The following is a 14,134-nucleotide window of genomic DNA, read 5'->3' as shown; positions in this document are numbered from 1 at the left end:
GTGTAATGTTGCTGTTAGAGCATATATAATACCTGTAAAATTATAAAGCTCAAAGTTCAATGCCAAGCGAGATATTTTATTTAACAGAAGTTCCCTTTCAAAGCCTACAGCGAACGGCCGGTCTGGACTACATCCTGGTATTTCCTGCTTTAATTACGTCAGTAGAACAGTTTGTCGACTAACCTCCGCCCACAAGAGTACGCGAAAAAGGGGGCGTGGTCTTGTTGCTCCCGCGTGGAGAAGAGGAAGTGTTGCGTTCGGTTGCGTTTGTATAGTTTGTTTGTCGCCATGTCGTCGAGACGCTGTTATTTTCATCCCGGAGTCAAGTCACCTTTGTTTGGCTTTCCCAGGGACGCTGTACTTAGAGATCATTGAGCGCATGCATCCCCGTTATGGTGAGAGGCGTGACCTTTCCGGTAACGTGCGCTCTGCGTGCGCTAAGCTGCTGTCGAATCACAACACGGGAACCGCTGGCACAATCAGAACTCGTTACGTGTTTCTGAAGGAGGGACTTCATAGAACAGGGAAATCTTTCAAGCCGTTTTGAGGACAGTGAAAACAGCAGTATACAGATAAGTAAATTGTGTGAAAAATACTGTGTTTTTTTACACGCGAAACATGAACACGTTATATTGCACACTGTAAACACAATCAAAGCTTCAAAAAAACACGAAAAACGGGACCTTTCATATACCAAGTACCAATAAAGTCACCAAGTTTCTGACCATTCCGATGAAGCTACGATAAAACGCTTCTGGTCATTTTTGACCCGAAGAACCCCAGAGGGTTAAACAATGCTCTTAGCAACATGGACTTTGGGTTTTTGTTCAAAATATATTGTTGCAAAGGTATTTCCTTGATTATTTTGGGGCATCGAATCACATTCTTTGTGTACTTACTACGTATGCACGAGCAAAGTTGCTAGCTGCAGTTCACTTAAAGGGATAGTTCACCCAAAATTTTTTAATTGTCATCATTTACTAAGTTGCTCCAAACCTGTATGAATTTCTTTCTTCTGCTGAACACAAAAGAAGATATTTTGAAGAATATGGGCAACCAAACAGTTGATGGAGACCCATTGACTTCACAGTATGGGGAAAAAATACTATGGAAGACAATGGGTCCCATCAATTGTTTGGATACGGACATTCTTCAAAATATCTCCTTTTGTGTTCAGCAGAAGAAATAAATTCATACAGGTTTGGAGCAACTTGAGGGTGAGTAAATGATGACAATTTTCATTTTTGGGGGACCTATCCCTTTAACGGCCACTGAGGCCAGTTGCATAAACTTATAGACTAGTCTTACAAGTTAGTCTTTTTTTCTTTAAAGTTACATATTACACATTCTACATATAGCTCCTTAAAAGAAAAAAAAGAAAAAATACCTATTATCAATGCACATCAGCATGTTAAGGGCAAGGAATACTGTTTATTAGACAATCCAACAATAACAGGAATTCCTTTCATCTTTTCATGTTTAGTCTTTTTCATCTGTGCTTTTCACTCAAGTCCATCACATTCAGATATAAAAAATATATATAAAAACGTTAACAAAACAGTTCACATTACAAGGCAGCTTCCAGCGTTTAGACTCAAATCATTCTGTTCTCCATTTGTCAGTTTGATGTTGAGTTTGTATTTCTCTCTATAAGCCAATGTATAGGCTACACAGCTTCAGTATTCTGAACCATTTCATTAAAAAAATGGTCCAATATTTAATACAATCTGCCTCATGACAACAGTGAAATAGATTAAACACGCTCGAACCGACAGACTATTTTCCTATAGCCTTACATTTAGTAATGTAACATTTGGTTTGCACTTCAAACGTAATATGAAAATGTCTTTCTAATAACAAATTTACATGAAAGTACAGTTGCAAATTTTGTGGCACATTTGCCCAGGGATTAAGCTCTTAGGCTTTTAAAAAAAAAAAGCAAAATCTATGTATTAAATACATGTTGTTGTTAAAACGCAGTGGTTTCCGCACAGTCACTGCTGAAAATAACGTGAGAGAGAGAACGCATCTAGCCAAACCACCTACTCATATCTACTGAGTCTGGTCTAAGCTTTCCTTCTGTAGTTGGTTGACGTTTATCTCAGAAAAAGCCTGAAACAATCAACCTGTAATACGAGGTGCTTGTGATATAAGTTTGTAATAAATGAGATTTCTTTAAATGTTTTTGGAAGACATTTCTTATGCTCAGCAAGACTGAATTTAATTAATGAAATACACTAAATACATTTTCATATTTTTAAAATGTAATTTATTGCTGTGATGGCAAAGCAGCCATTACTCCAGTCTTCAGTGTCACAGGATGACATGACAATATTAAAAAAAAATTCTTAAGCAGCAAATCAGCATATTAGAATGATTTCTGAAGGATCATGTGACACTGAAGACTGGATTAATGACTTAACCATCACAGGAATAAATTGCATTTAAAAAACGTTCAAATCGTTTTTAAATTGTAATAATATTTCACTGTACTGTTACGATTATCAATGTATTTTTGATCAAATAAATGCAGTTTTGATGAGCATAAGAGATTTCTTTCAAAAAGAATTACAGATTCATAATCATTCTAAACTTTTGACTGTCGTGTTGTACATTGACAGGTAAACCTCATGAAATATAAAAAAAATGTTCGGGTTATTACATTTATCATAATTTATATAATTGTTATTCAATTAAAACCATTACGATTTCTTTGCATCATAAAATTTTCATAATTAAACATTTTCTCCAAAAAAAATTTGTTGTACTGCTTTTACTGCCATTTTGATAAATTATGTATATACAATTAAATAATAATAATAATTCCAGATGGGATTATTTCAATTAATGTGAATTTGGGGAGACAAATGTTCTTCTGAAGAAAATGTCACAATGCAAAAAAAATAATTCTTATGCAATATGGATTTTTTTTCTTCCAATTGTGGGGTGGAATTATAACTAAATATTTCTTTGTGACATTCCCTCTCCACGACAGATAAAATCCGAGTTTATAGTGTCAACTTCAGATGCCGCACCATGAGCAACACCCATAGTAATGCCACAACCTGTAACAGGTAGAATTATGTTTTTGAAGAATGTATCAGAAATGTTGCAAATATGAAGTTTGGAACCAACAACTTCAAATTAACTCCAAGATGTAATCTTCAAATCGGTCATGTGTTGGACGTGTTTATCCAGCTGTGTAGCAAAACAGCATGTTAAATCAGCAGGGAGGGGGTGGGCTTTTTGCCAGGCCACGCCTCCTTGGCATATTTTTTCTTGCGAGGCTCGTTGAGGGGTTCGGCCGAATAGGGTCCAGGAGCGGGGGTGGGGTTCAACATAGCGGGGGGCTGCACTGTTGTGGGCGAGACATCGACCTCTGGGGCGGGGTTGGGGAAGGGCAGAGGCATCCCGCCCATGATGGCAGACGACCCTCCTCCCTGACCTCCACCCCCTTGTCCACCTGCCTCGTGACTGGTGGGTGGCAAGTCACCGTAGAGCCCAGCACTGAGGGGGAAGTTCTGCAACCGACGTGCTACGCTTTCGTCCAGTCCCAGCGTACTGTGGCTTTCCAGTTTCTTTTTCTGTGGTGCAGAAAATCAAAAAAAAACATTTTTTTTTGTAACTGCCCTAAATAGCATGAAAAGCAAATAAGCTATTGCAAAGAAAGTCAAAGGCAGAGTACTAAAGACTTCCAAGGGCAGGATGTCTTTACATTAGGAGTCAGATATGACGAGTCAGACTATGAGGAAGCCTTTTAGAAGCCATTACCCCACATTATACAATTTCCTGTTTGCGATCCATGCAACAAACAACTTAAATTGTACTGAGAGAATGGCTGTTCTCAAATCCATTAAAATCAATGATGACAAGCTAAAACAACGACGCAAACCAGCCGGCTAATGATTGTACCTTAATAGGAACCACAGCTGTCTGCACCATGTTTCTGAAGCGTCCTACCGAAGGGTCCACATCCTCTGTGGAAAGAAAAGAGAGCTATTTAACAAAAGTCACAACATGAACAAAGAATGAGAGAAGAGAGCGCATGATGACTACGCCCTTCAAGAGAGATGGAAAACAGTGTTCGGAATTGAATATTAGCACTGGTGTACAGTAACAGTTTTGTTTTTTTGGAAAGTTCAAAAGAACAGCATTTATTTTAAATAGAATCTTTAGTAACATTATAAATGTCTTTAATGTCAATTTTGATCAAGTTAATCCAGTTAATCCAATCAAGCTCTCCAGTTAACAATTCACTATATTCACCTCAGACTAAAAAAGAGCCAAGAACGGGAGATCCTAGGAGCTTGAGTGCGTGTGCGACTGATGTAAAAATGTAAAACGGCGAGCTGTTTAAGTCCACTGTATACAGTGTTTGAATGTGGACATGTCGACATTTGTGCATTACCGTCTGGACTGGGTGGGTTTTAGGTAAAAACTAAACATAACATTAACAAAAATATATGTTCATGCATCTTCCCTGCTGCCGTAGTAGTTTCAAATTATATAAAACTAGTATGCTTGCATAGTGTTCTTCTCAAAATGTTAACACATTTTGCCCTGTGACTGATCTGTTTTTTTATATTGTATGTTTTTGTCAAAACAGATTTAGTTTTTCCTAATTTCTATATCGTATATTTTGTTATTTACACTTTTTTTGCATACTTTTAACATTTGTATCAGTTTATGACAAGTTTTGTAATAAAAAAAAGTTCTTGCAGATCAATACATATTAATTGTCTGCATAATCTTCCTTGATGACTCGTGCTGGCTACTTGACGATTCATAATAAGTCATGATTATGTCAGACGTACGTAACATATTGAAGCTCTATCTGTGTGTCTAGAGCTTTATACCCCCTCTCCCTCACACATATTTTGAGAAGTAGGATGGAGAATATAAAATTGCAAAATAAATAAATATTCATCAATCAGTACTTCTGGCTTTTAATACTTTAGTACATTAAACATCAAGTACTTTTGTACTTTTACTTTATACTTTTACCCCCCGTTTCACAGACAAAGGTTAAGCTAGTCTCAGACTAAAATGCATGTTTGAGCTGTTTTAACTGAAAGCAATTTGTACTTAGCCTGACAAGCCAGACCCACATCAAGATATTGGGTCTGGGAACACACCATTGGCAGGGCTCAACCCGAGGAGCGGGATAAATGGTTGTCTTTCAATTTCCCTCTGCAAGCAATAGGATAGCGCTACAACCAGGGCCTGAAATTAACACCCGGCCACGCGCCATATGCGGATGAATTTTGCAATTGGCGGGTAACACTGTCAATCTACCTGCCACATTGGCAGGTAGCCAATGAGAATTGAGTGATTCATTGGGCAGTTTGAGAGGATGCGACTACGTTCATAAGATCGGAAAGAAGATGAGGCCCTTCTCTGACTACGTTTGGATGAGCGAGTATTAAACTGCTGGCGAGATGGGACGAGATGATAATGCAATGCTGACGTAGGCTACAGTACAATGACAGTTGCACAGATGTGTGTGCGTTGTGTGCGTGTGCATGTTGGGAGTTGGGAAGCGGTTAGAAAATGTCCGGTACGCGGTTAACTTTACCAGTAATAATAATATTAATTTAGTTCTGTTTAACCGTTCCTGAACGTGACTAAATCAGCCATCAACACAGCCACGTGTGATGTGTTCACATACGAGCTGCGGTAGGTCCATATCTGGATTCAGATTAGCAGCAGTCTGTATGACTGTCTTTGACACGGGACATCAATTAATAAAATTATTTAAAAAAATATATATTATAAGAGTTATTATTACTTATGTTGATTTCGTTAATAACTTGACAGCACTTAAATGTGTATTCTTGTATTCTTGTTTGTGGGACAAGTGGATTTTTGAAGGGGCAAGTGAAAGAATTTTACTAGACAGATTAAAACATCAATAACAAAAAACTAGGGAATCAACAAAATGCAATAATGATTCTGCATTAATTTAGCAAGTGGCAATCGATAGTGGATAATAATATATGGCCTAATGTATAATAAACTGATGGTAACAATGTTGCGCTGTTGATGCTCGCGCAGCCTCTCGAGGAGAAATCAATGTTAGGCTACTGAATGATTCAGCGTTTGAATGAATCGTTTGTATCAAAGATTCAATGACCTACCGTATTCATAAACGACTGACTCATTCTTAAATGAATGATCCGTTTGAACGAATCGACTCAATGACTCACTAATTAAAATGGTCACATGCTGCCACGTGGTTTACTTTCATATTTAAACATTCTTTCCAACTTTTTTTATTTGTATCTTCAAAAATATTTAAAACAATCTCATAACATTTTTTAATGCAGTTGTCATTTTTCAGTGTAAATTATTTAATTTGATTGGTAACAGCCCTACAGTGTCTTTTATTCTAATTTAATTTATAGATCAAATTTAAGAATATAAACTGAAAGCTGAAGCATAACCTATATTTAATAAGATTATGGGAAAAAAATGCCTTTATAAAACGTAAAATATCAAAGATATGCAGATTTAAATATGTCAAAGCTGATTGAACACTGTTGAGAATATTTCTTCAGAATAAATTATATTTGCAATACACACATGAAAAAAACCTGGACAAGCACGTGAACAGGCTTAATGTCGAGGAGAAAAAAAAAAGTGGCTGGTAAAAAGTCACTGTGGCTGTTGGTCAAAAAAAGTTAATTTCAGGCCCTGGCTACAACCAATCAGAGCAACGAAGAATTTGAAGCAGAGCTAGTTGATAGATTAAACTTTCACCGTATCCGGTCAGCAAAACTTTGAACACATCTTCCTTTTTTAAGTATGACTTCAGTGCCATTCTTTGTTCTTTTCTAAAAGAAAAGCTTAACTCCAAGCCTTCCAGAGTCGCGGCCAACGCCGATTCGAAAGACCGCTGTTCGCCAGCTTCTTTGTTTACAAAGTTTTTTTTTGTTTTTGTTGCCGTCATTATGTTAAGCCCGCCCACCGAGAGTTTGGTTTTTCCAGCTTGCAAGCCAACACAGAGCTGCTAGACTAATTAGAATTAAAAAAAAAAAATAGATTTGCTGCCGCTAGGGTGCATCTAGATTTCTAAGCTAATTTGTACTGGCATATCTTAAAATATGTCGGTGACTCTGTGCCATTGTTTTGTCTCGAGATGCGCACCAGTAATGTTAAATTTAGGCACATTTATAAACGCTAAAATACATGTCAAAATTGAACTAAGGCCTAATCCTGGCTTAAACTAAGCCCTGTCTGTGAAACCAAGCATTATGGAGTAATATTTAATTATTGAAAAGAAGTGTTTTCTATTTAATATATTTTAAAATAATTTTTTTTCCTGTTATGGCAAAGCTGAATTACTCCACTGAACTATGCCAATACTCCAGTCTTCAGTGTCACATAATCCTTCAGACATCATTCTTATATGCGCATTTGCTGCTGCTTATTATTTTATTAATGTTGAAAACAGTTGAACTGCTTAATATACAAAACATTTTATCAATATACTTTGATAGAAAGTTCCAAAAACCGCATATTTGAAATCTTTTTTTAAAATGGTATAATTGTCTTTAATGTCACTTTTGCTCAATTGAATGCATACTTCCAAAATAAAAGTATACATTTCTTTACAAAAACAAAAAAATCTTACTGAGCCCAAACTTTTGAACACTAATCTACATTTATATTTACATTCTATGAGTAGTTTGTGTACCTGGGTTTATGATCTCCTCTTCTTCACTAAAAGACACTCGTGAGCTTCTCCTTTTCCTCTTGGGTCTCTGAATCTCCAGGTTTCCTTCCTCGATGGTGAGTGTAGAAATGCGTTTGTTATGAGCCGTGTTGAATTCAGTCAGGTTCTGGGGGGGGGGGGGGATTCCGAAAAATAGGGATTAACTACATGAAACACCAGTGACACTTCTATCTTTTGCATCAAACATGTTACATACAGGATTTCAAATAAGCACATTTAACATGCAATGACAAATATCTGATTAAACTGACACACTGTTTGATTTCCATTTGCATTAATGTATCTGCAACATCAGTATAGACAGATGTACTTAGAATTTACAATACATGCATTAGACCTGCATGATTCTGGATTAATTGAGAATCACGTTTGTGTGTGTGTGTGTGTGTGTGTGTGTGTGTGTGTGTGTGTGTGTGTGTGTGTGTGTGTGTGTGTGTGTGTGTGTGTGTGTGAGTGTGTGTGTTTAAAATATATTACTATGCTGAATAGTAATACTAACTAAAAAAATACACTTTTTTTTTATCAGTTTGATATACGAGTACAACAAATTCAGATTCATGGAGGGAATTTACTTTCTAACCCTCAGAGTAAAATATCTGCAAACCGGGAATCAAAAGGTTGGTTAATGTTGGAGAAAATGCAGAAATGTAATGACTGACCATTTTCACATCTTTTGGGACTGTAACATTTTTCATACTTATTGGTATAGAGATTTAATTATTGGAATAGAGAGATAAATGCAATAATGGGGTTGAATCTTGAGTGTAACTTTACAACAATGTACTGTGGGCATTGGGCATTTCTCCTTCAAAAATAACACAGGACATATACCTTTTTAATATATTACTAGCAACTAGTAAAGCGGCCAATACAAGGAAATGGCTCAATGAAGATCCCCCATCTGTACATGAATGGCAAGAAATTGTAAATGATTTTTACAATATGGAAACTCTGACCTTTTCATTAAGACAACATAATAACAGAATTTCATCATATTAGGGGAAGTGGTTGAAAAGAGATGAAAAGATTACATCGGTTACCTAAGCCCCCACCCCCATGCCAACCCTTAACATAACTTTGTACTGCAGAATTTGATTTAATCATGTGATCATTAATGTCATATAAGTTATACCTGGTGACCAGTGTATGTCTATGTACAGTCAAACCCTAAAATATTAATACACCAAAAATATATTTTTTTACTAGTGGGTGCAGGACACTATAGTTCATTTGTGAATAGGCATGTGCGGTATAAAATTTTCATGTTGCGATTAATTGCTGAAGCTTTTATCACGGTATATACGGTATTATCACGATATTGAAAATTGTTGCAAAAAAAAGTGTTGTCATTCTATTAGAACTTTCTTATAACAAAAATAACCAAATATTTAAATACAATAAAGCAATACACAACAAATTATAAAGTAAACAAATATTTAAAACAGATTAAAGTGCAAAAGAATGATAAAGAATAGGTAACACTTTACAATAAGGTCTCACTAGTAAATGCATTAACATCAACAAAGAGCGAATAACTACATTTTTAAAGTTATTCTTCTTTGATAATGTTAGTTAAAAAAAACAGCTGTTAGTCAGTGTTAGCTCAGGTCCATTAAATAATACAGTTACAACTTTTGATATTAATAATGAGTTATTAAATGCTGAAATTTACATTTAACTAAGATTAATACACATTTTAGAAGTATTTTTCATTGTCAGTTTGTTAATGAATGAACTAATGTTAAATAATAGAGCCTTATTGTAAAGTGTGTGACTGCATAACAACCAGAACATATTCAAACAATATCTAGGCCATGTAATTTCGTCCAGATTAAAACATAAAATGTTTAAGTTTGAAAATGAATAGCCTTTAGTATTTAAGTATTAAGTATTTGGTTGTGTGATGAGCACCGTGGCGAATACAGAAAACTTTTTGTTTACGAGGGTTACCGGGGAAACGGCTGCATTTCTGCTGTTCCGTCAGCGCCCTCTGCTGTCAGAGAGTGAATGTGTGTTTCATTCAGGACATGTCCTTCACATTCCGCCATGTGCCCGGCTCATGCACGTTGGGTTTTGTTTACATCAGTGCGTCTTTGACGTATTGTTCATTTTAAACGGTTGATAGGTAAAGTATTCTTAAAATGCATTCTAAAAATCGGAATAATTCGTAAGAAATAATTATTCACGGTATTTTGAAGTGCCCACGATAACAATATTGTGCATGTTCATTATTGCGGTATATCGTATTACCGTTTACCGGCACAGGTCTGTTTGTGAGGATAGCAAAATAAAGTAAACTGTGACATATTACACCCAACAATTCTTCATACAGTGGACTACCAGTAAAACTGATACAAATTTGGGACCAAAATTATTCAGACACTTTCACCTGACCATGTTTTGCTTAAGTGCTTTTTCTTTAATTGCTAATGCGACCTTTTACACCAATTATCCAATTGCGTACTTAAATTTAACAGCTGACAGGTTGATTGTAATCCATTACATACATTTCTATCAAAGTTATCTGACATTATCAAGATGAATTTGTTCTGACACAGTTGAACTCTGAGTTCTTGTCATATTTTATTTAATTTTCTAAACTATAGCGAATAAACTGATAATGTGAGAAAATGTTGAAGGTGTCTGAATACATTTCGGTTTGACTATATGCGTGTATGTGCTCGAGTATACATACTGTAGGTATGTGTACACAAGAATATGTTCTTATGTAAGGATGAGCATGTACATATGTATTGTAAGGATGTTTTTTTCTATAAGGTTAAAAATAAAGTTAAAAAAATCAGTTTGAATGAATGATTCAATGACAAATAAATTTTTTAGCAGTCACTTGTCGCCACCTACTGGTGTAACGATGTAATTAATACAATCTTTATTTGAAGTGTCAAGTTACTACTTTCAAAAGGTGATTTCCTCTATTTTGATCACTACCATATACCATATCAGTGTTTGTATCCCACCTATAAACTTTATTTCAGTATTTCTGTGATAATATGAATTATTGTAAAAGACAGAAATAATGACTGTGTGGTTGAAAAGCTGTTTCATATTTATACATGACGACAACTGCTTTCTCTGGCCCAGCGACAGCGCCATCACAGATTTGAATGATCTCTGTGATTGTACTTGTCAACGGTTTAATAGACATAAGTCCTTGACATTTAGGGACGAGATCGCGTGGGTGTTTGAATTGAGATTGCAATCTTTTAACGATGAATCTTGCAGCACTAATGTACAAAAATATAACAGTAGGTACCAATCACAAAATAATTACTTTTACTTTGTGATTAAGCATTTTAACAAGAACAAGAACACACTTCAATTCAATTGACTTTTACACATTATTATAATGGAAATCACAATTTTAAAAGTTCTTGAAATTCTGAAAGTGACATAAGCGGTTTCAACCACGGTGAACAGCACTCTTTTCACTCAAATATTTGAATGTGAAAAGAATAAATTATTCTAGAATGACCGGGGTGAGACACAGTCCATATGTTTTATACCTGCAAACTCTGGAAAGGCAAGAAAGAAATTTATTTTTTTCTATTTCTTTTTTTTTAGAAGAAAAGTAATAGAATCAGTAATTGAAACAATTTTGGAAAATTCTGATATTAGAGCTATGTGTTGTTTAGGTAGCAACATTGATCGGAAAACCAATGTCTATGGTAACATACATTTCGCTGAAATTTTGCAGGTTTGATACTTATTTAATTAAATGGCAGCATTTGCAATTTAAATATCCAATGGAAGCTTGCTTCCGCCAAGGTATAAAAAAAAGTAATTGTTACTTTTTATCTCACAATGTATCTCGTTTTATCTCAATAAGAAAAATAAAGTCAGAACAGTTAGATATCAACTAACAATTCCAGGGAATAATGTCGAAATGACAAGAAATAAGCTTGCAGTTTCAGTTTTCTAGAATATTTTACGCAATTCTGACATTATTCCTTGCCAAAGTGAGTGGATATCTCACAATTCAGACTTTTTACTTAGAATTGTGAGTGAAATTGGGAGAAATAAAGTCAGAATTGCAAGACATGAACTCGCAATTCAGTTTTTCTCCTCACAATTGCGAGTTTATATCAGAAACAAGCTTCCCGTTTGTTTGGTTTCACAATCAATATATTGTATTTTTTTATCAACTTGCTGCTATTAAGTGCAGCAGAGTAAACGACACTTAGGTTTACCGTATGTGCATCGCATGAAGGCGGCTTACTTCTATGTGCAAACAGACTCTTTAGAGGAGAAAGCAGACGCCGCTATGCACAATTACTACTCGCTCTCACTTGCATCCAAAGTAAATCATCACCACTGTCATCGCCTACATGTGTTTTGTTGAACTAATGACGTCTCCATCGGCTAAAATGCATGTGCAGGTTACTTTACTTCCTAAACCAGTACGCGCCTGAGTTTGAGTTGCATTTACATTCATGTGAATCATGCCACAGTTCCAGTGCAACCGAACTCGGGTCTCGGGTTCGGTACACCGGTGTGTTCCCGAGTCTGTGTGACCGTTTTCACATTACCAGTTTTTAATGCGAACCGTGTCGAACTAAAATTCAGTGTGGAAGTACACAAAAAGTAATATTCTATAAAAATAAAAAAAGTATATAATATTAGTAATATTCTGACCACTAAAGAGCATAATTTACCATGAGGTCAGCTGTATGAGACATTCATTCACAGACACACACACCTCCAGCTCAGTCTCTTCCTCTGGCAGTCCCAGCAATCCCTTCAGCTCCTCATCCTCCACTCCTTTACTGTCTCCTGCAGCCGAGCTGCTCTGTGTCTGAGGCTTCTCTCTTAGTGTGTACACTCGTGTGGACGCCCCAAACGACATGGTCGAGTCGATCGGCACCTGCTGAGGTTTGTGGGGCTCAAGGCGAATTCTACCCAGAAATGTGCCATGTGCTAAATAAGGATAAATCAAGACAAGATAAGAGCTAAACAATTCTGTTCAGAATGTGTTACATTTGTGTCTTCTGCGGAGCTGCACTCACTGCTGTTGAGGTCAATGAGAAAGACCCTCTTAAGGTGTCTGTGGTAGACCAGTGCCGCATGGACACGCGAGCATGACTGGTGGTCTATCGTAAAATCACATTGGTCAGGGTTCCTCCCAAACAGATAGAACTTCTTCTCATCAATGATCAACTTCTGCAGATGACAAGAAGCGCGTACAGACTGGGTTATTAAGACATAAAAGAATGACACCTGCAATGTTCAAATGAGATTGACAAGTATTTATTATAATGGGGTCAACATTCATTTATCAAGTACAAATTGATCATAGCCTACAGCAAATTTCAGAGAGGGCTGAGAGTTAACCCCAAAAAAAGAAAAATCTGTCATCATTTACTCACCTTCTTGTCATTCCAAACCAGATTTACTTACTTTCTTCTGTGGAACACAAAATAAGATATTTTGAAGCATGTTGGTAACCAAACAGTTTTCTCAAAATGTCTTCTTTTATGTTTCACAGAAGAAGAAAAAAACAAGTTATACAGTTTTGAAACGAATTGAGGGTGAGTAAACTGATGATAGAACTAAATCTTTAAGCAGAAGTTTAAATTGTTTAACACATTTTCACCAATGGATTTTCGAGGATTTTTCCAAACGTTTCTGACTATTATGTTTCCATGCTTGTTGGAACCTTGTTTATTTTCCAACAATTACTGACTCAGCAGAATATATATTTATATAATGGGGTCATAATAATATGTTCCACCATACTCAATTAACACAGTCTTACCTCAATTAATTTGTCTACTTTAACCACGTCCAGATGGAGTCCAGGTGGAGGTTTTCCTGCCCTGAGATTCAATTTAATTTAATAAACAATCAGTGGGACAACATTCATTCATTCTCTCTCTCTTAGATCTTTCATATTGATCATTTATATGCTCTATATGCAAATGCATGTGTGCATATATTTGTAATATTAGTCTACTATATATCATAATATTAAAGTAGAATAAAGGCAGATTAGTCTGCATTTTCTATGCGACCTATGAACTTTATTCAACACTAAACACCGGAATCGGCAATGCATCACATTCCGGATTTATATACACTGTAAATCAGACCTAAAAGAGAGTTAAAATATCTGAATAGCCTATATTTTAATCCAGAAATGCTGAGTGTTTTGACATGCTGCTGTGTATTGAGTTACTGTCCGCGCCTGTAAGATCATAAAGGAGTGAGTGGCATTGTTTTTTATTTATGCAGTCATAATTTACTCATCCGCTCCACAAACATGCATGCATGCATGTTTTTATTTTAAGTGCAATAATGATGTAATTAGTTTCTCATCTCACCATGACGGACAGTCAAAGACAGCTGTGTCTGTGCTTGCATTCACCGCCATTTTGCACAGTC

The 14,134-nt window shown here is 35.9% G+C and overlaps 1 protein-coding gene across 2 annotated transcripts; it reads right to left on the bottom strand.

The window, feature by feature from the left end:
• Positions 1-1,392: 1,392 nt before the first annotated feature.
• On the bottom strand, positions 1,393-14,134 carry ppp1r8a (protein phosphatase 1, regulatory subunit 8a). Of its 2 annotated transcripts, XM_079829116.1 has the most exons (8): positions 14,074-14,134; positions 13,509-13,569; positions 13,120-13,156; positions 12,760-12,913; positions 12,453-12,670; positions 7,697-7,841; positions 3,913-3,977; positions 1,393-3,584 (listed from the first exon to the last, which is right to left on the bottom strand). In XM_079829116.1, exons 5-8 carry the CDS (start codon positions 12,597-12,599, stop codon positions 3,219-3,221), a joined length of 723 nt encoding a protein of 240 aa, XP_079685242.1. In that variant the 5' UTR covers positions 12,600-12,670; positions 12,760-12,913; positions 13,120-13,156; positions 13,509-13,569; positions 14,074-14,134; the 3' UTR covers positions 1,393-3,218. The 2 variants fall into 2 exon arrangements, with proteins under 2 accessions (XP_079685242.1, XP_079685241.1); XM_079829115.1 differs by lacking the exon at positions 13,120-13,156 and having other exon boundaries at positions 14,074-14,128.

The sequence above is a fragment of the Gobio gobio genome (genome assembly GCF_949357685.1).
Source record: "Gobio gobio genome assembly, chromosome: 11".
Classification (NCBI taxonomy): Eukaryota; Metazoa; Chordata; class Actinopteri; order Cypriniformes; family Gobionidae; genus Gobio; species Gobio gobio.
The sequence above is the reverse complement of the archived record's forward strand: the minus strand, read 5'-3'. Positions and strand labels throughout refer to the sequence as shown.